The sequence below is a fragment of the Sorex araneus genome, chromosome 4, assembly GCF_027595985.1.
Source record: "Sorex araneus isolate mSorAra2 chromosome 4, mSorAra2.pri, whole genome shotgun sequence".
In the NCBI taxonomy this organism is placed as follows: domain Eukaryota; kingdom Metazoa; phylum Chordata; class Mammalia; order Eulipotyphla; family Soricidae; genus Sorex; species Sorex araneus.
Genome location: NC_073305.1, coordinates 43848716 through 43875622, shown reverse-complemented (window position 1 = coordinate 43875622; position 26907 = coordinate 43848716). Strand labels below are relative to the sequence as shown.

General features: G+C 48.1%; 3 protein-coding genes across 7 annotated transcripts in view; 1 reads left to right on the top strand and 2 right to left on the bottom strand.

The window, feature by feature from the left end:
* Positions 1–17449, top strand: part of SETD2 (SET domain containing 2, histone lysine methyltransferase) — a 121729-nt gene extending 104280 nt beyond the window's left edge. For both annotated transcript variants that reach the window (XM_055134567.1, XM_055134566.1), the window contains exons 16-21: positions 631–765; positions 2813–2952; positions 5993–6104; positions 14029–14109; positions 15945–16046; positions 16619–17449. In XM_055134567.1, the coding sequence (XP_054990542.1) occupies positions 631–765; positions 2813–2952; positions 5993–6104; positions 14029–14109; positions 15945–16046; positions 16619–16780 (732 nt within the window). In that variant the 3' untranslated portion in view covers positions 16781–17449. The remainder of the gene's footprint in view (positions 1–630; positions 766–2812; positions 2953–5992; positions 6105–14028; positions 14110–15944; positions 16047–16618) is intronic.
* Positions 17450–20540: 3091 nt separating this feature from the next.
* LOC101547796 (death domain-containing membrane protein NRADD-like) lies at positions 20541–23974 on the bottom strand. Of its 2 annotated transcripts, XM_055136492.1 has the most exons (5): positions 23274–23974; positions 22212–22292; positions 21434–21614; positions 21196–21326; positions 20541–21109 (listed from the first exon to the last, which is right to left on the bottom strand). In XM_055136492.1, exons 2-5 carry the CDS (start codon positions 22288–22290, stop codon positions 20790–20792), a joined length of 711 nt encoding a protein of 236 aa, XP_054992467.1. In that variant the 5' UTR covers positions 22291–22292; positions 23274–23974; the 3' UTR covers positions 20541–20789. The 2 variants fall into 2 exon arrangements, with proteins under 2 accessions (XP_054992467.1, XP_004614644.1); XM_004614587.2 differs by lacking the exon at positions 23274–23974 and having other exon boundaries at positions 22212–22770.
* NBEAL2 (neurobeachin like 2) overlaps positions 23871–26907 on the bottom strand; it is a 28490-nt gene continuing 25453 nt past the window's right edge. For all 3 annotated transcript variants that reach the window (XM_055136489.1, XM_055136490.1, XM_055136491.1), the window contains 9 exons: positions 26457–26546; positions 26264–26373; positions 25945–26117; positions 25749–25843; positions 25417–25533; positions 25168–25326; positions 24943–25091; positions 24543–24678; positions 23871–24452 (listed from right to left, as the gene is read on the bottom strand). In XM_055136489.1, coding sequence (XP_054992464.1) covers positions 24351–24452; positions 24543–24678; positions 24943–25091; positions 25168–25326; positions 25417–25533; positions 25749–25843; positions 25945–26117; positions 26264–26373; positions 26457–26546 — 1131 coding nt within the window. In that variant the 3' untranslated portion in view covers positions 23871–24350. The remainder of the gene's footprint in view (positions 24453–24542; positions 24679–24942; positions 25092–25167; positions 25327–25416; positions 25534–25748; positions 25844–25944; positions 26118–26263; positions 26374–26456; positions 26547–26907) is intronic.

The window sequence follows — 26907 nt, the reverse complement described above, 5'->3', positions numbered from 1 at the left end:
TACTATGATATGGTATGATATGATATGATATGATATGATATGATATGATATGATATGATAGAACCTTGCGTGTATATGACCTGGTTTTGATCCCCGTCACCCCATAGGGTCCCTTGAACCCCCCAGTAGTGATCTCTTAGTACAGAGCCAGGAGTAAGGCCTGAGCGTTACAGGATATGGCAAGAATTAAAACAAAACCCAATAAAATTTAAATGATTAGGGGAATTGTTAAAGGAACTTATGGCTTTGTTGTGGGACCACACCCGGTAGTGTTTGGGGCTACTCCTGGTTCAGTGTTCAGAAACATTGCTGGAGGAGTGCCAGGATCAAGCTTAAGCCTACCATATGCAAAGCATGTGCTCCAGCATCATGAGCTGTTTCCCCAGAGACTTCTGTATTTGAAATAAGAGATTATTTTACACATGTATGCTCACCCTAGGACCCTCAAGGAATTGCTCCTGAGCCCCACCCAAAAATAAAAAAGGTGTGCTCACACTCGTTCCCTCTCTTTCCCCCCCCCCTTCTGCATGTATCTTTCAATAAGATTATGCTAACTTGAAATCAACTGCTGATTTATCAGCACTAGGAAAATAAATTAATTTTTTTTTTTTTGCTCATTTTATTTTGCAGAGTTATGCCCAGCCAAGTCTTCAGTATATCCAGGGACAACAGATTTTCACAGCTCACCCACAAGGAGTTGTGGTACAGCCAACTGCAGCTGTGACAACAATAGTTGCTCCAGGACAGCCTCAGACTTTACAACCAGTAAGAAATGTTCCTATTTATAATTGGGTCTGCGCTTTGGTTCACTCCTGGTGTTGCTCAGGGCACTGTATGTAGTACTCGGGATTGAACTGAAGTCAGCTGCATGCAAGGCAAGTGCCTTACTCCCTTTTCTATCTTTCAGCTCCGGAATGGAGGAATTTTTGAAGGAGGAGGGATGGGAGCCACAGTAGGCTGAGCTCAGGGGCTACTCCTGTAAAGGTACTCAGGGATCACTCTTAAAGGATCTCTGGGGACTGAAACTAGGCCTTCAGCATGCTGAGCATGTGCTTTCCCTTGGAGCTATCTCCCCAGCTTCAGAATGGAGAAATTCAGGGAAGTACAAAAAATGAACTGCTATATAAAGTAGTGATTAAGTTGGGGGATGCACAAGGATGCTCAGGACCCATGTTTGATGTCTTTAGGCTTATATAAATCGAACAATTCTGGGGCCTGAGTGCAGAGCCGGGAGTAACCCCAGAGCATTGCCAGGTGTTACCCAAAAAGGAAAAAAAAAGAAAGAATGGAATAAACAATTTCACATATGTATGTAATTATAGTTACTGTATTATTAGTCTGCTAGGGGTGCTACAACAAAATACAATAGATGGAGAAAAGACAGAAACTTATTCTCATAGTCCCAAAGTCTTAAGAACAAGGAGTTGCGGGACTGGAGTGATAGTACAGCAGGTAGGGCGTTTGCCTTGCACTCGACTCCTAACATCCCATATGGTCCCCGAGCACTGCACTTTGCCTGAGGGCAAAGCCAGGAGTAACCCCTGTGCATTGCCGGGTGTGACCCAAAAAGGAAAAAAAAAAAAAAAGAACAAGGAGTTGGCAGATTTGGTATCTTCTGAGACATCTCTGCTTGACTGAGGGATTTCTATTCATTTATTCCTTTGTTGTATAAAAAGAGAGAGATAATGGGGCTAGTGAGGATAGTACAGCAGGCTAGGCACTTGCCTTGAACACATCTGACCTAGGTTTGATTTCATGCGCCACGTTGGGTCCCCTCAGCCCACTACGAGTGATTCCTGAGTTCACAACCATTAGTCAGCACTGAGCATAGTGGGCTGTGGTCTCAAAACAAAAATAAAAAGAGAGCAGGTTGGGGGGTGAGATAGTAGAGTGGGTAAAACACTTGCTTTCCATGTGGCTGACATGCATTCAATTCCTGGTCCCCTAAGCACAAAGCCCTGGCCACAGCTGTCTCTAAAATGAGAAACAGTGAGAAAGGGACTAGGATAGCTCAAAGGGCTACAATGTTTGCTTTGCATTTGGGAGACTTGGGTTTGATTTTCAGCATCACCAAGGGTAAGCTTAAGTTGTCACCATGTTGACACTGGGTCTGCTGGTGTATTTGGGACCAATAGTCGTTCCCCTGGCAAAATGAATAGAACAGGCTAGTAACTGGCAACCGATGTCCCAATTCAGGCACCATTTGTCACTGTCCTGCAGAAGCAATATTCCCTGGTGTACTCAGGACGGATATACATTCCCCTGAATGATGGATGGAAGGACAGGTCACAGGTTGATGGCCAGCAGCATTTTAATACTGAAATGAGATTGGGCTAATGTAGGGGAAAAAGAAGCTGCTCTCTGAAATGCGTGGGTGGGACTGGGTTTAACACAGCACAAGAAGTTAGACATAAACACTGACCATTAGGCATGCCCCAATGGAATTGGGTGTGCCCTGGGAGCATTGTTGTGGATATAATTTCATTTAACATAGCTCTTAGCCAGGAAGAGGACAACCACCCAGTGTCGAGCCCAAGCTGGTTGGAGCTATGAAAGGATAAATGATTAACAACTACAAATTACAGGGAAATTGTGCCCCTTTTGGTACTGCCCTTCCCCATCTCTGGAGTGTTGTCTTCGAAACCCTTTCTCCTCAAGGAGAACCCCTGAGGTTTACTCAACAGGGTGGCAACACCCAGGCAGTTCAGAAGCAGCACTGTCTGGGAATCCAACATAAATAGACTTTTTTTTCCCTTGGATAAGCCAGATTCAGATAAGTCACTGATCAAGAACTTGTGTTGTTTCTTTCTAGCCTGAAATGGTTGTGACAAATAATCTCCTGGATTTGCCACCCCCATCTCCTCCCAAACCAAAAACCATTGTCTTACCTCCCAACTGGAAGACAGCTCGAGATCCAGAAGGGAAGATTTATTACTACCATGTGATTACAAGGTAAGCTAGGCTTCCTGGCATTCCTAAGTCAGTCTTTTTGGTCAAAGAAGCTAACACCACAGCTAGAGGTTTGTTACTGGTTTTCCACTTTTCCACTGTGCCCAAGGACTGCTGGCTTTCCAGAATCACATCTAAATGTTACATCATACTTAAGACTTGCATCCTTTTTAGATACATTGTATATATTTTTAATGTGCAAGACTGTTGAAGACTCTTGACTTTATCAGCATTGTTGACATCATGGATTATGGGCAGAGCTTTTCTTATAAGGCTGATATCAGATATTTTTGGCATTACCAGCCAAAAAAATCCCAACAACTATATTCAGTTCTTTTGGTTTTTAGGCCACACCTGGAGATGCTCAGGACTTACTCCTGACTGCACTCAAATTATTCTTGGTATTGTTCCGGGACCATGTGGGATGCCTGGGATCAAACCTGGGTGGGCCATGTGCCAGACAAGCACTGTACCTGCTGTACTGTCTCTCCAGCCCTTAGCAATTTAGTTCTGTCACTGCTCTACAGCAGTCACACTTACAAATGAATGGACTCCAATAACATTTTTCTGTAGAAGCAGGCTGTGAATTATATTTGGTTTACAGGCCATAGTTTGCTTTATATTAAAAAAGATTTTTTCTTAAATTTTGTAAAAAAATTTTGGATAAATACCTTTATACCAAATTAATGCTTTCTATGTGTATGTGTATATGCATTGGTATATAATCTTATGTTTGTTAGCCTGCAAATTTTGTAATTTATACTATTCCTTTTCTATAATAAAAAATAGAATTCTTTCTTCTGGATACTTTCCATCTCTTTTTCTAGGCTTTTCCTTAACTATTTCCTAAGTATTGACACTTCCTCTCCTGTTTTCATACTAAAATCCCAGCTTTTTGTGGTTTTTGATTACCGTAAGAGTGTTGAGCCCTGAGTCTGAGTGATTGTACAGCAGGTAGGGCACTTGCTTGCACATAGCTGGCTCGTGTTCTCAATCTTTGACATTTTATGTGGTCCCTGAGTGTGCCAGGAGTGGCCCCAAAACAAAAGAATTTTTTGAGCCCAGTTTAAATTAGTTCATTGGTCAGAGCTAGTTCTATTTTCACAATGGACCTGATAAACTGATTTATATTGGGACCAAAGTGATAAATTTGCCTTGTACATGGCCACCCTCCCCAGCACCCTTACATAGTCCCCTGAGCACTGCTGGGTATGCCTCAAAACAACAAAAATTACTTACCTTGTGTCTAGTGTTGTTGACTAAAGATTGGTGTGGTAGGAAAGTAAAGAACTGCGATGGTAGACTGGTAAAAGGCTTTTGCTCACAGTTCTCTGAAACTTTTTGAGTCTTCATTGTGGGGCAGCAGGCCTTGGGAGAGGGTACATTCAGTGATGCTCAGGGATCATTCCTGGTGGTGCTCTGGGAGTCATGTGCAGTGCTGGGAATTGATCGATCTCAGGTCAGACACTTACAAGGCAAGTGTCTTTCCGGCCCCAAGACATTTTCAGTGATTCCCTTTAGAACATTCCCTTTAGAACATTCCCTGTGAAAGCTGACTTCATTTTTCTGGTACAGATTTTCTTTGTTAATTCATAGAACTTGCTTTTAGGGAAATAAAATCTTTGTTTTCAAAACAACTCTAAAAATACAGTGTGTTAAAAGAAAAAAAATACAGTGTATTAACATGCCCAAACCCTTCTTTTCTGGTTGGGTGAGAATAGTTTTGGCAGAGATTATGACTTTTTAAATGCACGTATGATATTGGCCATTAAACCAGTTGAGTGGAGCTGGAGCGATAGCACAGCAGGTAGGGCATTTGTCTTGCATGAGACTTGACCTGGGTTTGGTTCCCAGCATCCCATATGGTCCCCCAAGCACCACCAGGAGTAATTCCTGAGTGCAAAGCCGGGAGTAAGCTCTGTGCATTGCCAGGTATGACTCGAAAAGCAAAAAAATAAGTAAACCAACTGAGGCACAACATAAACAAAACTTAAAGCAAGGAATAGCTTTTTCCACTTTGAAGAGTGCATTGTGATTTATTTTAGTTTGCTCCAAGTATGTGCTAGATATAATCACTGTTTATCTCTTCATTTGGAAAGGGTGTTATAGGTACACATATTTCATCAGCTTTTCTAAATTGTATTTTCAAGTCATTAAGTGCTCCTTAGGCCATAGAGATAGTACAGAGGGTAAGGTGCTTTCTTTGTATGCAGCCAACTCTGGTTCAAATTCCTGGTATCATTTACTCTCTCCTGAGCACCACCAGGAGTTATCCCTTAGCACAGAGCCGGAAGTAAGTCCTGAACACTGTCAGGTATGACCACAAAACCAAAATAATAGAGCCTGCTAAGAGAGAGACAAGCTGTTTTATTTTTAGTGCTGTGTTTAACAGTGAATGTTGCCAGATTGTTAACTGTAATCAATAATGGGTTAACCATTGTGAGAAGGAAGTGGGTATGTATCTGAAATAGAATCAGTGTTACTGGGGAGATGTCAAAAAACATTTGTCTCAAGGGCTAGAGAAATAGTACAGGGTATAGGGAATTTGCCTTGCACACAGCCATCCAGAGTTTGATCTCCAGCATACCATAATGGTCCCATGAGCACCTCTAGGAATAATTCCTGAGTGCAGAACCAGGAGTAAGCCCTGAACATTGTCAGATGTGGCAAACCCCTACCACCACCACCACTACCACCAAAAACTGTTTGTCTCAGGGCCTGATTGATAAAGCAGTGGAGAGGGTACTTGCCTTGCATGTGGCCAACCCAGGTTTGATCTTCAGCACCCCATGTGGTCCCAAGCCCCTCCATGAGTGATCCCTGAGCACCAAGCCAGAGGAATAAGCCCTGAGTACTGCCAAATATGACTCAGAAATGAGAGGGAGAGGGGAGGGGGAGGGGAAAGAGAGAGAAAGAATGAATATGCCACATAGAGCAGCCTTAATCTGTGTATTGCTGCATGATTTCTTTTATGATACAGGAACAGATATCTGTGCTAGAGTTCTGTTTCTGGCATGACAGCATGGCTGTTCTTACCTTCTAGGCAGACTCAGTGGGATCCTCCTACATGGGAAAGCCCTGGAGATGATGCCAGCCTTGAACATGAAGCTGAGATGGACTTGGGAACCCCAACGTATGATGAAAACCCCATGAAGGTGGGTGTACTTTACATATGTGTATCTGATCATTTGGGAATCTGTGTCCTGTCATTTTGTAGAGCCAGCAAACACATGGTCTTGGGATCTCACTTTCCTTATTCTAGATAATCACACAAAAGTGCTTGAGGGGTTGGGGCCAGAGATAGTACAGCAGATAGGGCACTTGTTCTGCACTGGCTGACCCAGGTTCAGTCCCTGACATCCCTTATAGTCCCCTGAGCAATCCAGGGGAGAACCCTGAGCTCAGTTCTAGACGTAAACCCGAAGTGCAGCCAGGTGTAGTTAAAAAAAAAAAAGTATTTGAGGGAGCCAGTACATCCAAATTAAAGGTCCGTTTTTATTCTCATACCATATGAACAAAAAGTGTGGCATGAAAACAGAATCAAACTTTTATGTTCATCTGCTCTGATTTCATCATATTCTGCTCTCTAGAAATAAGTAATACTGTTAAACTTTTAATGTAGGCTTTCTCAACAGGAAGCCCTTTTGTTCCTCAGGTCGCATTTGGTAGTATTTAGCAACATTTTTGGTTGGTGCAACTGAGAGGATGTTACTGGCTTCTGTTAGGTAGAGACCGGGTCAGAGAAATAGCACAGGTAGGGTGCTTTTCTTTCACTCAACCAACCCAGGTTCGTTCCTCAACATTTCATATCATCTCCCGCTCTCCCCCAGCACCACCAGGAGTAATTCCTGAGCATTGCTGGATATGGCAAAAAATAACTTGTAAAAATATATATGGTGGGGGGCTGGAGAGATAGCACAGCGGGTAGGGCATTTGCCTTGCACTCGGCCGACCCGGGTTCAAATCCCAGCATCCCATATGGTCCCCTGAGCACGGCCAGGGGTAATTCCTGAGTGCAGAGCCAGGAGTAACCGCTGTGCATCGCCAGGTATGACCCAAAAAGAAAAAAAAATAATAAAATAAATAAATATATGTATGTATATATATATGTACATATATATATATACAGGTTTTCTGTTGAAAATTGAATAATCAAAGTAAAGAGAGGGCAAAGTGAAAATCATCTGCCACACAGGCAGGATAGGGGGTATACTGGGGTTCTTGGAACATGTGCACTGGAAGGGATGGGTGTGTGTGTATATATATATGCATATAGGTGTGTGTGTGTATGCGCATATATATGGATATATATATATATATATATATATATATAGAGAGAGAGAGAGAGAGAGAGAGAGAGAGAGAGAGAGACTGAGGAGGCCTCTAACTTACAGTATATGTACAGCCTCCCAAACACAACTGACTCATAAGGTTGTTAATGCCAAAAGAGAGAAACTTTGCTTGGTGAAGGTTCTTTTAGACTTTTCTGGAAAACACATAAACATACACAGATCTTTTCTCTTTTATTTTAAATACTAGTAGATTGAGAACTGATATTTCCTATAACTTTCTGTAATATATATTCCTTCGGGGGTAGAGAGTACAGCATGTTGTGCGCTTGCCTTGCACGCGGCTGACCGGGGTGTGATCCCCAAGGTCCCTTATGGTTTCCTGAGCACCACCAGGAGTAATTTGTGAGTGCAGAGCCAAGAGTTATCCCTGAACATGGCCGGGTTGGCCCAAAACAAACAAAAGTGAAGAAGGTGCTAACCTTGCCTGCACAGGTCATATGCTTGAGGTATCAGTCTTTGGATCCCTGACATAGGGATCACATTAGTAGGATACCAAGACCTCAGACAACATAAATCTAACTTCCATATTTTTTCTACTGGGTCTAGTAACCCTATATGCACCGAAATTACTGAAATTACTTCCAAGGGGATTGGAAATGGAACAAGGGGACTGAAGATACAGTACAGCAGATAGGGCTTTTGCTTTGCATGAAGTCAGATGTTTCAGGTTTGATCCCCAGAATCACAAGTGGTTCCATGAGCTCTGCCTGGAGTGACCATTGAGCACAGAGCCAAAGTAAGCCCTGAGCACTGCCGGATATAATTCTTCTCCTCGCCCCTCCCCCAAAATAATAATAATGATTATAAAATATGGGACTAAAGGTATAGTACAGCAGTAGGGTGCTTGCCTTACACATGTCTGACACCCCATATGGTATCCAGAGTCCCACCAGGAGTAAGCCCTGAACACTGCTGTGTGTCTCCCGAAAACAAAAACAAGACCAGGAAAAAAAGACCCAGGAACCAGTGGGTGAGACACTTACCTTGCACATGGCTGACCTGGATTCTATCCCCAGCACCCCACACAATCCCCTTAACACTGCACTTGTCATCCCAAAACAAAATAAGTTAATGATCAATTGGCCTAGAATGTAGTACAGTGGATAAAGTGCTTGCTTGCCTTCAATCCCCAGCCCTGCATATGGTCCCCTGAGCAATGTCAGAGATAATCCCTAAGCACAGAATTTGCAGTAAACCCTTGATATGATCCCCCTCCCTAGCCCACCCCACAGAAATGGGGCAGGGGCCCAAGAGGGTACAAGGGTAAGGCGTTACCTTGCACATGGCTGTCTCTGGTTTGATCCCTGGCATCAAGTAAGGCCCACATTGCTGGGTATTCACCCTTTCACCCACCCGTATCCCCACCCCAGAAGTAAAAAGTGATCTGTTGAGACGTTAGTTAGATAACTGCAATTATTAATTGGTTGGGCTGGAGCGATAGCACAGCGGTTGGGCTTTCGTCTTTCACTCGGCCAACCCGTGTTCTCTTCCTCTGCCCCTCTCGGAGAGCCTGGCAAGCTACCTGTGCATATTGGATATGCCAAAAACGGTAACAATAAGTCACTCAATGAGAGACGTTACTGGTGCCCGATTGAACAAATCAATGAGCAGTGGGATGACAGTGATACAGTGATTTTTTTTTAATTTTTTTATTGAATCACCAAGTGGAGGGTTACATAGTTCTCAGGATTATGTCAGTTATACAATACTCAAACACCCTTCCCTTCACCAGTGCCCATCTTCCATCACCACCCCCCCAGTATATCTGCCGCCCCCTCCCACCTCCCCAGTCCCCACCCTTGTACGTGATAAGTTTCACTTCGTTTACACTTTATCTCGATTACATTCCATGTTTCAACACACAACTCACTACCGTTGCTGGGGTTTTCCCCAAAAAAGAAATAGACAGTCCTATTGCCAAGGAAGCATTTGATAGTTCTCCATTGCTAAGAATATAGAGATATTAAGTCCTGCTGTTTGTTACATAACTTTTCTTTTTCCCCCTTGCCCCAAGCCACCGAGTTCACGCCTGTTTAGTAATCGCCACACTGTCTGACAAAGGGAAAAAAAAACAAAGGATGGTTATTTCCCGTCATCAGCCGGCGTAGGGCTCTGGCTTAGTTGATAGTCTAGTAGAGTGTCTGCAAGCAGTTTCTGGAACCAAAGGTCTTGCACTGGTATCGGCTCCGGCTCGAGATTCCACCAGCGTCCCGCTGTTCCATGTACATGATTTTTCCCCTTATATCCCATTCCCACGCCACCAGGTCTGTTTGCTTAATGGACATCACACTATGTTTGACACCACGCCGCGTTTCTTCCCAAGAAAGAAGGATATTTCTTCTCAGCCGGCATGGGGATATAGCTTAGTTCAGTCTAGAGAGATGGCTACCACTTTGATTGCCTTCAATATTTCAGCAAAAGACTTACTATTCTTGTTAGGATCTCCCACAAAAGTCCGACCCATTAAGAAGGAACCATTACATATTGCTGATACTAAGATGACATTAGGTTGCGCGGCCGCAGCAGTGGCCGCGCGGTTTTGGGTTTCTGTATAAAATCCAGGGAAAGTACAACCAGAAATAACATCGCTATAAACTTTTACCCTTTTATGGTGCTCATAAGATGGAGAAACCTAGAGAGAGGTTCGGCGTCTCCATTTTGCACTCAGAAAGCCGTGGACCCTGCACTGCAGTGATACAGTGATATTAATTGCTTAGTAAAGTTAGATAGATAAATTTCTAGCTATGAGAATCAGGTTAGGTTCTGGTAAAAGTAGGTGAGTCAGAATATTCACATGTATATCCCTGAAGAGATTTAGGCCTGTTTGGTAAGGTGAGATTAATAGATATAATTGCATCATCGTATTTGAGCAAGGTGACAGAAAGATCTAAGAGTAGCCATGTTGGGAATTGATGATGCAAATATATTTGGTGGGCTTTGTTCAGGACTTAACTACAAGTGGGTATGAAAAAAGCAAGGTTGGGGGACTGGAGCAATAGCACAATGGGTAGGGCGTTCGTTTGCCTTGCACTCAGCCAACCCAGCATCCTATATGGTCCCCGAGCATTGCCAGAGCTAATTCCTGAGTGCAGAGCAGGAGTAACCCCTGTGCATAGCCAGGTGTGACCCCCAGAAAGCAAAATAAAAAAAAAAAAAAAGGAAAAAAGCAAGGTTGGACTGAAGCAATAGTTTGCCTTGCACGCGGCCAATCCAGGTTCGATCCCCAGCATCCCATATGGTCCCCTGAGTGCAGAGCCAGGAGTAACCACTGTGCATTGCCAGGTGTGACCCAAAAAAAAGCAAGGTAGCCTCTTCCCTTGTTTTTAAGCTTGAGTTGCTAATACTTGAAAGGAGATTGTCAGAAACCAGAGCCAAAATTCTGTTAGTTAATTAATTTGCCCAATAAGAAAAACCTGGTCATCAAGTGGAGCAAGCAGAGGGGGGAAAACCCAGGGCTCTACTGCTCTTAAAACCCGGTGGTTCTTAGTGATATCTTTTGGACCGTAGTTCCAAGTGTTTGATAAATTCCTCGTCTCTCTGAGTAGAGCAGATGGAGCTTGTTTAATGTAGTCAGATTTTTCAAAATACTATTTTAGAAAGTTGTTTCTAGAAACATTATTTCTAAGAACTTTAAACGTGTTTTGTTTTTATGCCACACCTGACGATGCTTAGGAGTTAATCCTGGCTCTGTGCTCAGGAACTACTACTGGCGGTGTTTGGGGGCCATATGGAATGCCAGGGATCGAACCCATGCTGGTCACATGAAGGCGAACACTCTACCCACTGTACTATCACTCTGGCCCTTTAAGCATCTTTTTTAGTGGGGGGATGGGGGAGGGCGGAGGGCGGTCACACCCGGCGATACTCAGGGGTTACTTCTGGCTCTGCATTCAGGAATTACTCCTGACAGTGCTCCGGAGATCCTATGGGATGCTGGGAATTGAACCCAGGTCGGCCACATGCAAGGCAAATGCGCTATCCGCTGTGCTATCGCTCCTGCCCCTTAAGCATCTTCTTGTTCCTTCCAGCTCTTGCCTCTTTGACAGGTTAAGGTGTATCTAGAACTTACCTGGAACCAAATAATGAAATGTTTATTCTTTTTGCTACCAAAGACAGTAGCAACTTGAACACTTCAGAATTTTCTGAAGTAGTTTTGGCTTTGCTTATTGGACTTTTGGGGAGAGAGTGAGGGGTGTTGATGGTTTATTTGGGGGGGTTGGTTTGTTTTTTGGTATGGGTTATTTAGTTATTTATTTAGGATTTCGACTTCTGGAAGACCCCAGCAGTGCTCAGGGTCTTCTGGCCCTGGCTTCGTTTTTAGAGGACCATATGATGGGGATCCTGGAGTTCCTGCATAAAAGGCACATACTCTAGCCTTTTGATTTGAGTGATTTTCCCAGCTTCTCTTACGATTTTTTTTTCAAGGATCCTTTTTCATTGATGTATATGTGATTTGCAGATTTTAGTTTGAATCTTTTGTAAAGTTTCTGATAGTTGAGCTTTTGGAATCATGCTTTCCTGAAGATAAAGTTCTTCACTGAGCAATGTAAAGTATGGAGTTTGTATTTGCTGCATTATGCAGTCAGCATTGTATGGTTATCAGAGCTATCCAGTAAACTTAAAGCTATTTCATACTAAGGCAAAAGGACACAAGCTTCTCCTTGAAGATATTCAGGCCTTCTCTCATATCATACCAGGTCATATTCCAACCAGATTCTACTTCTTAGGATGCAAATATATTTCAGCTGAAGACTGAGAACAGGATGAGATTTCCTGGCTTTCCTCTAAGCCTCTGCTCCTAGTTTTATTGTGGCTATCTGGCCACTGCTCAGCAAAATCCTTTATGTACTAAAGCCCATATGAGCCAACTTACAGAAAACACAAGCTGATTGTTACTGAGGACGTGGGAACACATTACTTTTTGTTTTGAGGTGTTGCGGTTTTTTTTTTAGGGGGGGCGGCTCAGGGGTGAGGGTTGTGTGGGGAATTGGAGGAGGTCACTCCTGGCAGTGCTGGGAGATCTAACACAGATTAGCCACATGCACAGCAAGCACCATAACCCCAGTACTAGCTCTCTGGCTCTGTGGCCACTACAACATCGCTTGCTTTTTTTTTTTTTTTCCCCTTTTTTTTTTTGGCAAGAGGTGGGCAGGCCACCCCCAGTGATACTCAGGGATTACCCTTGGCCTGCATTCAGAGAGTATTCCTGGCAATGCCTGGAGGGTCTGTATGGGATGCCAGTGATTGAACCAGGTCAGCAAGTGCCCTTCCCATGCACTATATCACCAGCCCTACAACATTGCTTATTTTTTGTAACTTAGTGCCCATTCTTGCGAGTTCCTAGGATCTCAAGAAACCACTTATTGCTCAAGTAGGCAATCCCTTTCCCAAGAAATAGTCTGTTAAATTTTGGAGTCCATTGGTCAAAATCATTTTTGGTGCGAAATTATTTTTAATTGGCAGTAGATATTTGGGGAGGCTAATAATACTTTGTTTTAAAAGCCTTATGTTGTGGAAATGTTAGCACTTTAAGGACAGAGAGAAAATAGTATGGGTAAGGCTTGTATACAGCTAACCCAGATTCAATTCCCAGCACCACATACGGTCCCCTGAGTACAGCCAATATGGTCCCCAAAACAAGGGGGAGAAAGAACTGCTAATTTTTGTTTTGTTTGGGTTTTTTGTTTGTTTTTTGTTTAAATTTGGTATGGCTTCAAATTTTTCCATAATGGTGATTAAGTGCAATGCAAGTACCCAGAGTGCCATGGCTGCTGACCTATCACTTTGTGACAGTGCCTGACCAAAGGAAGCTTGGTGGCCTTCCTTCTGCGACTGTTGAAAGGGAGTATGGTAATACCCCTCAGTTTGTCATCATCTTAACAGTTTGGCAGAGAATATCTTCCTTGTTAGCATCTACTCTTCCTTGTTAGCATGACTCAGTGAACCTTGTCTTCTCATTCCCACACCCCCTCACTGCACCTCTACTCCCCATCTTGATTGCTCTTTGTTCTTTTCACTCCTGAACTGGAGATAACAAACTTCCCAGAGATCTCCCCTGCATATGCTCTACAACCTCAGTAGCTCTGCATTTGGAGGAAAAGTGATGAGAATCCAGTGTGAGTTTGAGGGGTTTGATGAGTTGTTGGATGGTTGTGGTCATTAGACCTTTGTTTTCAGTGGTGAAAGGTCTTCAACACAGAGCATGTTACCATTGTCTGAGAATCCTGGAATCTCATAACCAGGAAAGGTGAGGCTTGTTGACAGGATGTCATCAAGTCACTTAGTACATTCACCTGCAGAAAAAGGTAACTGAAATAAATGGAAATGTATAACTACATCAAGGATGTAGCTTTGCACCAGAGAGAGTACAGGCCATAAGGCACTTCCCTTATGCACAACTGATTCTAGTTTGATCCTCTAGATCACTTGTTTCCCTGAGTATAAGTGTTCATTTAAAAGGAAAAAGAAAAGATGTAGCTATGAGTTAGGGTAGAGAATTAGAGCTTGGTGTGTAGGAAGGAGGCCAGAGTTAGAAGTACAGGATTGAAACATGAGCTGAGAGTGGTAACAGCAGCCTAATTGACTCCAGACCATGTTCCCTAAGGAGCTTAATACCAAGAGTCAGGTATCCCAACTGGGAGAAAGAAAGAAAGGTTCTGTTCTGGAACAGCAGGGCATTGGTAACCTGACCTTCCATACCAAAATTTGTTTTCTTTTCCATTTCTAGACTTCAAAAAAGCCTAAGACAGCCGAAGCAGACACCTCCAGTGAGCTTGCTAAGAAAAGCAAAGAAGTCTTCAGAAAAGAGGTAGGTTGGATGGAGTGGGTTCTAAGTGCCATGGGCTTAATCTTGAGCCTTTTCTCTTCTTGTCCTAAGTATGAGCAACTATTTATAATATAGGTTGTGATGACACATTGGTATGATCCTTTGCAACTAGATAAGAATTTCATACCGGTTATCTCATTTCATCCCCCAAATAGTACTCTGGTAGGAAAGGTAAAAAACATTTACATAGGTAAAAAAACATTCCTGTTAGACTGGTGGAGGAACTTTTTAGCAATTTTTAGCAACTTTTTAGGCAATTTTTAGCAGGATATCTTCCAATTTAAATAAAAGGCCAGTTCTCCCTGGTGAAACTCATTCAGGGGCTGCTCAAGGGATTAGAGAAATGCAGCTGTGATATATGCTATTACGTGTGTGTGTTTCCACTCGTAGTACATTAAACTACATGTCTGCCTTGTGGCATCTAGATTATAAACTCTCTAATAGCTCATTGTGCATTAGAGGAAAGAGAGCTATAAAAAATACTGGCAGTGGGGCCGGAGCGATAGCACAGCGGGTAGGGCGTTTGCCTTGCACGCGGCCGACCCGGGTTCGATCCCCGGCATCCCATATGGTCCCCCAGCACCGCCAGGAGTAATTCCTGAGTGCAAAGCCAGGAGTAACCCCTGAGCATCGCTGGGTGTGACCCAAAAAGAAAAAAAAAATACTGGCAGTTTTGTGAAGAGTGTGCCACAGTAGGCTTGACAACTAGAGTTTGAGAAAGGACTCTTGGATTAGGTATAGATCAGGAGGGACATAGCCTCAGGTAGTAAAATATATAAAAGCAAGAGAAAGCATCCAATTAATATAAATGATACTGTGCTCTTTTCTGTAGGATCTGAGTTAGCACTGCAGGATTTTCAGCTAGATATAATGAAATCCCTATGTATATTTAGGAAAATTGTTTGAAAGGAAAGAGTATAGAGACTAGGGACCACTTTAAAAAAAAAAACCCCAAAAAAAAACCCCAAAACTAAAGTCCTTACTAGGGATAAAACTTAGTTCTTACTAGTGTGAAATTACTGTTTCAGCTCAATCACCAGCAGTTGTTTCTTTAGTGCTTACCTTATTTTTTGAATGTCTGAAGGCTCGCTGGGTTTCAGGGATGGAGAGACCCTTTTGAAGGTACTCCCAGACAAAGTGACTTTTAGTGGCCTCCTCTCTTCCTTTTCCTTTTGGGATTTGAGAGCTGTCATGTAGAACAGATACTACAGAGACAACTCAGGAAATTATCTATTTAAAAGGAACCGATCCTGGATATTCCCTCAGCAATTGTCATAACAGTGTTTACATCTGCTGCACGTTGTTGGTCTGAACCAAATGAAGTGTGTAACACGTGAAAATCTAACCTTCAGTGACAGAGGCCTGCATAGTTCCTCAAGTGACTAAGCCTTCTAGTAGCACTGTAATGCCCTTTCTTCCCTGCCACAAGGGGCCAGCAAACTCAGCTACAGTCTCTTTATGTTAAAGCCTTGGAGATTTTATTAGCTATTAAATGGGGGATAGTGTCATATTAAAAATTGAGTATTCCGCTGGTCTAAATCAGACTTGCTCAGTCCAATAGTAATGTTGCATTCCTGGAACTGACCTGGATTCTTTCCAGAAACCACCTGAGTGTAGGAAAAGGAGCCTGGCAAGCTACCCGTGGTGTATTTGATATGCCAAAAAAACAGTAACAACAGGTCTCAAAATGGAGACGTTACTGGTGCCCGCTTGAGCAAATCAATGAGCAACGGGATGACAGTGACATTGATACCCTTTTCTCATTATTTTGTGAGCACTTCTTGCCCTCTTTGAGCAGCATATTTTTTCTGTTGCAGATGTCCCAGTTCATTGTCCAGTGCCTGAATCCCTACCGGAAACCTGACTGCAAAGTGGGAAGAATTACTACCACTGAAGACTTCAAACATCTAGCTCGCAAGGTATTCTTCCCTTCCTACTGTGGTCTTATTATATAATATTCTGAGCAAACTGCCTTGGAGAAGATGGCCCCTTTCATCATAGAAAGCTCAAGGATGTATCCCAGCATTAGAACATTTATTTGTCCCTGTGAGGAGAACCTGGATTAAGTCCTTAGCAGACACTGCAAAAAAAAGAAAAAAAGTTGCCCTTGCCATATGCCTGAGCTAGGAACAAGGAAGGGAGATTTGGGACGGGAAAACATCTGGTGGTGCTCAGGACTCCTGGCTCTGTGTCAGAGATCATCCATGGCTCGTCAGGAGACCCTCTGTGGTACTGGGTATTGAACCCGGGTCAGGCACCTTACTCTTTGAACAGTTTCTTTGGCCCAAGTTGGAAGATAGTGATTTTCTAAGATTGTTCAAGAGCTAAGTTCCCCTGTCTGGTGATCCCAGCACCAACCTGCCCAGACTACCATCTTTATTCGACTCCCTGTGTTGATGAGAAGTTCCCTGAAGCAAGAAACTGGCCTTCCTCTGTCATTAATAACTTCTTTCCTCACTGACTGTGGTCTTTCTTTCTTTGCCCTGAACAGCTAACTCATGGTGTTATGAATAAGGAGCTGAAGTACTGTAAGAACCCTGAGGACCTGGAGTGCAATGAGAATGTGAAACACAAAACTAAAGAGTACATTAAGAAGTACATGCAGAAGTTTGGGGTTGTATATAAACCCAAAGAGGACACTGAATTAGAGTGACTCTTGGGGCCAGGGTTAACCAATGAACAGGTTGGACTGACTCCGACGAGAAGAAATCCTGCGGACCCCCTCTGACCCACCCCACTGTCAGGGTTGTGCTACTGATGACACACCACCCTGGGGGATTCAAACCTACAGATATCAGTTGAAAGCCACAAAAACGAGCTCCCATCTACAATAACTGATCCCTAGTCATGAGATGTTGGGGTATGGTTAGCGGCCATCAGAGGCAAGGGCTTGGGACAGCCCCTTCCCTCTAAAACCCTGGCTAGACCCGACCCTCATCTCAAACCTGGGTCTCTTTGGCGGTGCTGTCAGCGCACAGACCCATGCGCATCCCCACTCATGACCCCTTACCCTGATGAATTGTATTATATTTTAATGTATATGTGAATATATTGAAAATAATTTGTTTTTTCCTGGTTTTGTTTGTTTTTTGTTTTGCTTTTAGCCTCTATGTGCTAGGATCACAGGAAGACTTTGTAAGGACAGTTTAAGTTCTCCTGCAAGGTTTAATTTGTTATCATGTAAATATTCTAAAGCAGGCTGCCGTGTGGTTTTGGCCAGCCTTGTGCTATGTTGATAAGATTGATTTACTGCTTAAAATCACTTTACTTTATCCAATTTTTACTGAACTTTTTATGTAAAAAATAAAATCAATTAAAGAACTTGGTGTGTGTGCTCCCTAAAAGTTGGTCACAGGTTTGTGTGTCACCAGAGAGAGGAAAGATGGTGACTTTTAAGTGTCTGAAGTCTAAATTCTTGCAGTTTCAGTTAGATTTTGCACAGATCTTATTCTTTCCATGTGCCCGTGACTGATTCAAACATTTGACAGAAGACTGGCACTTGGGATTTTTTTTTGGTGATGGGGTGCCACACTGATTGTGCTCGGGAGTTACTCCTGGCGGGGCTTAGTGGACTATATTTGATGCCAGGGATCAAATCTGGGTTGGCTATTTTTTTTTTTTTTTCCGCTAATAGGGGCAGGAGAAAGACAGCTTCTTTCCCTTTATATCTTCTAACAGGAGAGAGACATTGAACCTCTCTCTTCCCTCCAGATATGAGTCTCCTGACCCCACTGAGATGTTTGTTTGGTGTTTGCACTAGCACACTAGATCAGTGTAGTTCACAGGTTGTGATGAGTAAACATCTGGAGATTAGGAAACTCAGTAATTCATCTCATATCTTCATATTAAAACTTTTTTTTTTTGAGACAGGAGCAGTCGTTTTTATTGTACATGGTAGAAATAGCTGTGAGTCCTGCTTAAAGGAAAACATCTATTTTAAAGCCACAACCATTATGCTACAAACAATTTACCCAGATGCTTTCCCAAGGTACTGCAAGCCTTCAAAACTATTAATAAAAGCACATAATGTCAAATGGATGAACCCGAGTTACTTAACCCTCTTGCATTTTAGAGGTTTCTTTACTTACTGTTTGGTTTTGGGGCCACCCTGGCAGTACTGAAAAGCTCTGATCAGGAGTGACTGCAGACTACTTAGGGTACCGTGTGCAGTGCTGGGGATTGAAACAGGGTTTTGCATATAAAGCAAGCAGCTTAACCCCTTGTACTATCTGTCCAGCTCCACATTTAAAAATTTTATTATTAGAGGGGCTGGAGCGATAGCACAGCGGGTAGGGCGTTTGCCTTGCAGGCGGCCAACCCGGGTTCGAATCCCAGCATCCCATATGGTCCCCTGAGCACGGCCAGGGGTAATTCCTGAGTACAGAGCCAGGAGTAACCCCTGTGCATCGCCAGGTGTGACCCAAAAAGCAAAAAAAAAATTTATTATTAGAGAATGTTTTGATGTTAATTGCTTGAGCAAATTAAAAGGTTTGTTTGGGATGGTAGAGAGCGGGTAGTGTGCTTGCCTTGCAAATGGTAGACCAAAATTTGATCCTGGTATATCGCATGATTCCTTGAGCCCTGTCAAGAGTGATCTCTGAGTGCAGAGCTAGATGTAAGCCCTAAGCATAGTTGGGTGTGGCCTCAAAACGAAAAAATAAAGATAAAATGTTGGTCTGGGGGGCTGGAGAGATAGCACAGCGAGTAGGACGTCTGCCTTGCACGTGGCCGACCCGGGTTCAATACCCAGCATCCCATATGCCCCCCCCGTGCATTGCCAGGTGACCCGAAAAGCAAAAAAAAATGTTGATCTAGGCCCGAGAGGTAGTACAGTGGATAAGGCACTTTGATTTGCATGCAGCTAACTTAAGATCAATCCCCTGCACCCCATATGGTCCCCCTGAACTCTGTCAGGAGTGATCCTTAAGCATACCAGCTGTGTACCTCCTTCCTCCTCCCCCCAACGAAGAAAAAAGACTGGAGATAACGTACAGGACGTGAGACACTTCTCTTGCAGGTAGCTGCAGTGTCTGCAACCTCTAGCACCACACAGTGAGTGCGATCTCCTGAGCACTCACTGATGGGTACAGCCCAAAATCCAAAATAGTAAAAGCATTTCTCTTAGAGTAGATTTGCAGTCCAAGGATGTGGCCATATGACTTTGATTGGCCAAAGTTCAATTCATGGTTTTAACTCTAGGCTCCAGATTTTCCAAGGAAATTTAAGCAGCCTCCTATTACAAGATGTTGACAGGCTGTCAACTTTCAGGTAAGACAAAGTTGAGGAGAAATTCTAACACTTTACTAAATTTTTAAGATCTCCTTTCTTTTCACTCACCCATAACACCTCCAGGTTCAAATAATTTCACTCTCATTGCTAATCCATCTTTTCAAATCCCTGTGACTTGATCCACAAGTAAGTGCAGTCTTCAGCACATTGTTCTGATTCTAGCTGACCTACCACTGGACTTGTTCTACTTTCCTGGGTCATTTAATATGAAAGTGGCTGTAAACCTCTTCCTTCTTTAGATTGTTTATAGAGCCAAGCAGCCTTAGTAAACTTTTTGAGGAGTTGCAGTAGCAACAGTCTGAGTCTGATACTTAGAACAGACCTACTCACATCTCAGCAAAGGGATAGGATGTTGAATGGTTGTGCTTCTTAACCACTGATGCTGGTAGATGGCAGGATGGCAGCCATCGTTCCTAGGCAGTCTTGATCCTAGGTATTGTCCTGTAGCAATACCTTCTGAAGGCATGATAACTAGTTTGCCTGCTGCTCCCTTCAGCGTTGAGCATATAGATAGAGTGTCTGTCCTGATCTGCCCCTCTGTTGGGTAAGATGACACTTGCTCTTGAGTTGTGAGGAAATCAAGTAGGCCGCGGAAGAAGCAAGTTTGGAGTTCACTCTCCAGAGTCTGGGCTGTGGATCTTACAAGGGGAACTCTGTCTTCCCTTTTTCTCTTCTAGAGGTGACACGGTCCTTCCTTGGTAACTAGTCCCAGGACCAGTCTAACTCCTGCCTCCCAACTAGAGGTGCAGACATCCAGCCCCTCTTGATCACAGACATCAGGAAAGTGATCCTCAAATCAAGACCCCCTCACTGATTACTCGGTCTTGGACCTCAGTACTGTCTGGGAGTCTTTGGGTGGGTGGGAGGAGGGATGGGGATCTAATATAGGTGCCATTCTATTTACTGTTGTTCAGCTAAGGGAGCTAAAGATTTGCAAGGTAAAAGCTTGCTAGCTTGACTGAATATGGATGCACTGGATAAGCATCTTCTATGGGCACATGCTGCCTGTCTGCTCCGGTGCCTTTCCCTCTTCCTCAGGACCCAATTCTTTCTCTGGGCTACCCAACTGCTTCAAGGCCCGAAGAGTCAGTCAGCACACAAGTCTAAACCAAAGTGGCTTTTAATACGGGGTACAAACAGAAAAGAGTGGCCGAGGCGAAGGAGAGGTGCAGAGGATCAGAGCAGGAACAGTCCCCATTGTCAACTACCCCAATATCCCTGTCCCAGAGGAAGGTAGAGAAAGGGGCGGTGAGTGGCAACTTGAAACTTCGTGGACTCCAAACCATGTGTCCTCAAAACAGGAAAGGCCAGTGAAGGAAGAAGGGGGGAGCACCAGAATAGCCCCCTGAGGGGCTGGGCAGGGGAGTTAGCGCTCATACCACAGAGCAGCCTTCAGGCGGGGAACTCAGAACCCGGACCACATCTTCCCGGCCCATGGCAGTCAGCGCACTCTCTAGCACCCTGAGGGTGGCACTGCTGCCCTTCTGGACAGCCCAGTCCCTCAGCAGGGTGTGGGCTGGCACCTGGCCCTGAGCCATAGTCGCCACAGCCTCAGTCGGGTAGCCCAGACGGCCCGCCAGGCCCTGCCAGCCCGTGTCAGCTTCCTCTGACACCTCCAGGAGCCGCTCCACTTCCTCCTGCTGCTGCCGAGGGAGATGAAGATAAAGTCTGCAGCCCAGCTCAGGATGCTGCCCTGCAGGGAAAACAGAGTATCAGAAGGGCTGAACAGCAGGGCAGAACCAGGGCCTGAAGGACTGTAGAATAGGGACCGGGGCTCACCCTGGCTGGGGGCGCAGGGGTCCAGATTAATAGGAGTGTCCAGAAAGATACTGCTCTCTCCGTGCATCTGGCTCCCCAGCTCTGCCGTCCGAGCTTTGGCCAGCTTCTGTTTGTGTTTATGTGAGCGCCAGCTGGGGTTGGGGAGGGTGAGAAGGATGCAAAGAGGACCTGTCAACCAGTTCCTGACACAGCTGGCTGGGGGTCACCGTGGGGGTGGAGGTGCCCCCAAGCTACCTACCACTTGAAGACTACATAGGAGAGCAGGCCGAGGACCACAGCTGCCAGGAGGGCACAGTAGACTGGAATGATGCTACTGGAGGCTCCGGGAGGCTCCGGGGGGAATGAGGAGGTGGCATTGGGGGCCAGGGCTTCCCCTTCCCCTCCCCACGGTCCTCTGTCCTGCCCCGTCCATGTCTTATCTGTGAAGGAAAGGAGAGACAGGGTCAGGGACAAGGAATCCAGGCCGGGGTCCCTGGGCACACTCATAGGTCTGAAAGCAAATCCCTGACCATGCAGTGTTACATGCTAACCGCAGGGCCTCGGCACAGTGGCCTGCTTTCCCACAGCCTCTCCTTGAGCCACTCATGAGACACCGAGCTTTCTCCTGGGCTTGCAGAGTCTGCTCCTGCTCTGCGGTGGTCTCTGTCGGACAGAGGCGGGACTCTCCCCTGGGAATCCTTTCCCCGGTGTCTCTCAGGTCCCGCCCTTCTCTAGCTGCTCTCTCTCCCTTGTCTATGATGGCGCTTGTTTCCCCCCACCGCCTCTGAGCTGTGAGAGCACACTGATTCCTACTCGGCCCCACGGCGGCCTCTGTGCACAGGAAGCCCAGCAGTTTTACAAAGCAGAGCTGAACTGGAAGGGTAATGAAGGCTGCTGCTCACTTCTGCCTGGAGGCCCCTTGTCCCTCCAGACCCAAGGACAGCAGAACCTGGACTGGACTAGTTTTTGATTTACTCACAAAGGGGGCTCCCCCCAATCCATCCCAGTGTCCCACACCTAGACTGAGAGGTACTTACCCACGCGGACCACGCCTGCCCCATGGCTGGAGTTGGGCGGCAGAGTTCTGTAGGCTGGTAGTGCTCCAAGAAGCTCCATCTCTAGGAGGATGGATTGGGGGGTCAGAGGCAGCACCCCAAGTGCACTTGCTGGGAGACCTGAGTTCAGAGGTGTTGTGTACAGGGACAGCCAGGAAATCCTTGGGCCTTACATGGGGCATCCTTGGTAGTGGGGTAGGTCACTCCATCCTGACTCCTTCTGAGGACGGGTACCCCTGCACGGCTCCCAACCATGACCCAGTTCCTTCTGATGAGGGGGTCGGGAGGGCGCACAGGGGCACCTCCTGGTCATAGCTGGCCAAAGCTAGAGGAGCGAGCTAGAGGGTGAGCTCAGGGCAGCTCTATTGCAAAACAGAGCTAGCGTGGAAGGGTAATAAATGCTGCTGCTCACTTCTGCCTGGGGGCAACTTGTCCCCAGTTGAAAGCTACCCTGTCTCCAACCCAAGTACATTCAGGCAGAGCAGAGCAGTCAAGGGGACTCCACCCACCTCAGCCAGAGTCAAGCCCCAAATTTGGCTAAGGGACGCCCACAGAATTCCCAGACTGAGCCCAAGAACACAACACCCTGAGTGTCCAAGGCCCCACTCCCTGGAGTGCGCCTGCTCCCAGCGCTGCCTCAGCGTGCCCAGCCCTCATCACCTCCTGCTGAAGAGTCTGGACAGGAGGAGGCCTCAGGAGTCCCGAGAGGGTCCAGGGGGGTGCCCGTGGGCTCGGAGACTTGTGTTCTTTCTCCTCTTGCAGGTCAGAGGCCTGAGGCCAGGCCCACCCATTCCCAGGCCCACTTTGGACCCACAGCGCTGACCTGGTTGAGTCTCACCACCTGAGGCTCGGGATGGAGTTTTGGGGGAGAGGATAGAGGGGAGAAGCCCTCTGACTCCACACACAGACTTGGTCCCCCCCCCCCCGCCCCCGCTCCAAACTCACTTCCTGGGGGCCTGCGCACAGGAAGGTGCACAACTGGCCGGGGCTGTGGCCCAAGGCTGCAGTGACCCTTGTCACGTGTGGGTATTCCGTGTCACTTACCACAGTGAGGGGCTCTTCCAAGATCCTGGCTGGCGGGTGACCCAGGCCGGCTTTTGTCTGCCAGACCAAGCCCGAGCACAGAGACAGGCACCTCTACCCCGACTCCGGGCCCACGAAATATGCTCAGAGTGCCACACCCCGCACTTGGCAACTGTGCGGGCTGCCCACACACATCCCAGCGCGGGCGCCTGTGCTGACAACGCCCACGGGGTGGGACTCGCGGTGGGCAACAGACGCAGCCCGCGGCTCTGGGCTTCTGTCCCCAGCCCCCTCCTGACCTGCGGTGGTCGCCCCTCCACTGGTCCCGGGATCCGCTCTCCGCCAGCCGGCAGGGAGGCCCGGCTCCGGCGGCGCGGGGCCGAGTCCGACGGTGCAGCCGCCTGGGGAGAGGCCCGGGTGTGGGCTGCCGGCGCGAGGGGCGCGGAGGGGCGGAAGGGTGCGGCGGGAGGGGCGCGAGGGGAGGGGTGCGGCCGGCGGGGCGGCTCTGCGGTCTCGCCTCCGCCCCGCGCAGGAACGCGCACACGTGCGCAGACACGGCGCCTGTCGGGGCAGGGCGGCCGGGCCCCGAGGGGCAGAGGTGGGCCCAGCTGGGGAAACTGAGCCCACGCAGAGCGTGGCAGAGACGCCCAGGAGAAGCAGCAGCCCCCCTAGGACGGTGACCAGGACGGGCTGAGACGCGCGCGTACAAAGGCGAAACGGATACAAAACTAGGCCAGGTTTATTGCCGAGATTAGGAGAGCGGAGGGCCGCCTTCAGAGATTAAGGCACAGCCCGGCCCCTGTGCTCTGCCGGACGGGGAGAACCTGGGGGCCTGAACCCCCCAGCCCCGAACTGTGCAAAAAAGTGCTCGGTACGGCCGCCAAGGCCGGTGCTGGGACTCTGGGCGACCCCTCTGCCGGCGAGGGGCGGGACTTCCCGGAGTGCTGCCGTCCACGAATCCCTGAGCGCGACGGGGGTGGGGCCCCGCCCACCCCCTGAGTGCGGGCCAATGGTCTCGGCGTTCCTGCCGCCCCGGGGCGGAGCTTCCTGCAACGGAGCCGCTGGGGGCGGAGCCTGAGCGGCCGGCCAGGGCAGGGCTCAGCGGGCTTCTCCAGGTCTGTATTCCGTCTCCCCAGAGGACACTTGGGAAATGCGCCGCGAGGACCGCCACAGCTTGCGCGCGAACTGGCTGCTGCGCACCTGGAGGGAGCAGGGCCGGGAGGGGTTAGTCAGAGTCGTCGTTCCGCTCCCCGCGCCGTCTGAGGCCCACTCCCCCACCTCAAGCCTCACCTCGGAGGGCTGTCCCGCGCCCACCACGATAAGCTTGCCATCCTCCAGGCCAATGAGCACGTGGCTACGCTCCTTGGTCACAGCCACGCTGCGGATGGGCACCTTCATGGGCAGAGGAGGAGCGGCCGGGAGCAGCCTGCAGGGAAAGGGGCACAATCATAGCTGCAAGGGAGCTCCGCATCCAGCAGACCAGGCTGCTGCCTTCATCCCCGTCCCTCTCCTCTGAAGGCCCGCCAGATGCAAACCCTGACACATAAAGAGAACTCCCACAGCATGTGGCTGAGGGAACGAGCCTTAAAGGATGTGCAGAGGCTCTGGGTCCACGACATACGCCCACTAGTCTCCTCATCCAACAGCCACTACCCTGAGGGGCCAGGAGCCCAGAAACGGTGGGGCTCACGTGTTGAGGTGTAGGATGTGCAGGGCACACTGGGCCGTGCCCAGCAGAACAAAGTCCTCCGTCACTTCCAGGGCCGTGGGTTGCTCCACCAGCGGCAACGATGCCCGCAGCCTCCCGTTCACGGAGTACAAGTGCAAGGAATAGGCGACCTGGAAGAAGCAAGTGTCAGGAAGGAGAGGATGCCTACACAGCCTCGTGCAGTGCAGTGGGTGTCCCATCTCATACCTGAGCTCCCAGACGCTCTCGGGCTGAGCTCTGTACCACAATCTGGCCCTCGGACCCCAACGCCAGGTGGGACACAGGGCCAGGCAACGAAGCCCCTGGCGGTTGGAGGGCTGCCACAAAATGTCCTCGGCGCACAGTGTGGATGATCACAGTGCCAACCTGGAGCGGGGGGTAGGTGAAGCAGCTTAGCAACTGGCAGCAGGGGCCGTGCCCAGCAGACAGCCTTCCGGGGTACTGGCCTGCACGCACCTCAGATCCAGACACCGCCATGTCCAGTTCAGTGCTGATGGCCACACAGCTTACTGCAGCTTCGTGCCCATACAGGACTTGCACAGGCTTGGATGCCAGCCCTACTGCCAGACCACCCTGTGGGAGCCAGGACTGGGTCAGGGCTGGTGGAGGCATCCTGCTGCCCCAGCCCCTAGGCAAGAAGGCTAAGGGCCAGGAAAGGGAGGAGGAGGCTCAGAATTGCAACCCGCAGTCCACTGAGGGGAAAGTGGGCATCACTGGAGCATGGTGGGGAGGGCTGCAGGTCTGGACGAGGGGCCCTCAGGGCTGTTCGCCACCCCTCTCCTGGGTACCTGCAGCAGTAGCCGCCACACCATGCACGTGGTGTCGCGGGAGCCGGAGATGAGGTAGATGCCACAGGTGTCCAGTGCGAGGCAGGTCACGACATCTGTGTGGGGAGGGGAGGGCACAGCAGAAAAGATGGCTCACACCTTCCCTAGCCAGGGGGAGGCCCCCCCGTGCCCACCCCCCTACTCCCAGGCTGCTTACCCAAGTGGTGGCGGAGCTGGCTCAGCAGCCTGCCCCGGGGCAGCGCTGTCACCCGGAGGCTGCCGTCCCAGTGGCCACCACTGAACAGCAGCTTTCCATCGGGGGCCACTGCCAGGGCGCGCCCGTTCACGCCACTGCCGGGCGCCCAGGGGCCACTCAGTAGCCGCTGCATCCTGATCCGGACAGAGGGTTGGCAGGTGAGGCACAGCAGGCCCCGGCTTCAGAGCCTCTGGACCAAGCCTGTGGCTTGGCCGGGAGAGGACTCAGTATAGAGTACTTAGAACCCCCCCTCCCCACACACCCCGGTCCTTTGTCCTACTTGGGGTTGCTCATGTTAGGGTCTTTGCTGAAGCTGAAGTAGTTGCTTATATTGCGGTCATAGGGCAGCCAGCTGTGGGTGCCCAACAGTCCATTGGCACTCACGGTCACCTACAGGCAAAAGCGAGCAGAAGTAGATGGGGGCAGTGAGAGATGGGGTGGGGCTGAGGTGGGGTTCTGCCCAGTGCACTTACCAACAGGTCTGGGGAGCTCTGGGTGATGAAGGAGTGGGGCTGGCGGTGGGGTACCAGGGCCAGCACCAGGGGCACGCCCTCGCTGATGACCTGCAGGGTGGGAGGCAGCCTGCTGAGTCCCCCTGCACTGCCCCCTCTCCCGCACCACCGCTGCCTCTGGCCTCAGAACTGGGCGTCTCAGGGCCAGTGAGGCATCTCAGCGGCCAATTTCCCTGGGAGATGCGCCCGAGATTTCCCTGGAGAGCAGTGCGTCCCCAGGAGGACGCCTTGAGAAGCTGGGAATAACAAGCGTGGTCTTGGTATTGCTCCCCTCTCCCATAATTGTGAGCCCCCAGCCTGGGGCATCAGCACAGAAATCAAACCATTAGACCCAGGTCTGCAGGAACAGGGCAGAGGTTAGAGGCCCTGCCTCCAAGAGTATGGCTGGGCATGGTTCTGGAAACTCTGCTGC

Coding starts and splice junctions, on each gene's coding strand:
- LOC101547796 (XM_055136492.1), bottom strand. CDS start 22,290: ATGGAGCTTCTTGGAGCACTACCAGCCTACAGAACTCTGCCGCCCAAC. Junction 21,615..22,211: donor GGCAGGCGTGGTCCGCGTGG/GTAAGTACCTCT, acceptor TTTCCTTCACAG/ATAAGACATGGACGGGGCAG. Junction 21,327..21,433: donor TCCTATGTAGTCTTCAAGTG/GTAGGTAGCTTG, acceptor CCCCAACCCCAG/CTGGCGCTCACATAAACACA.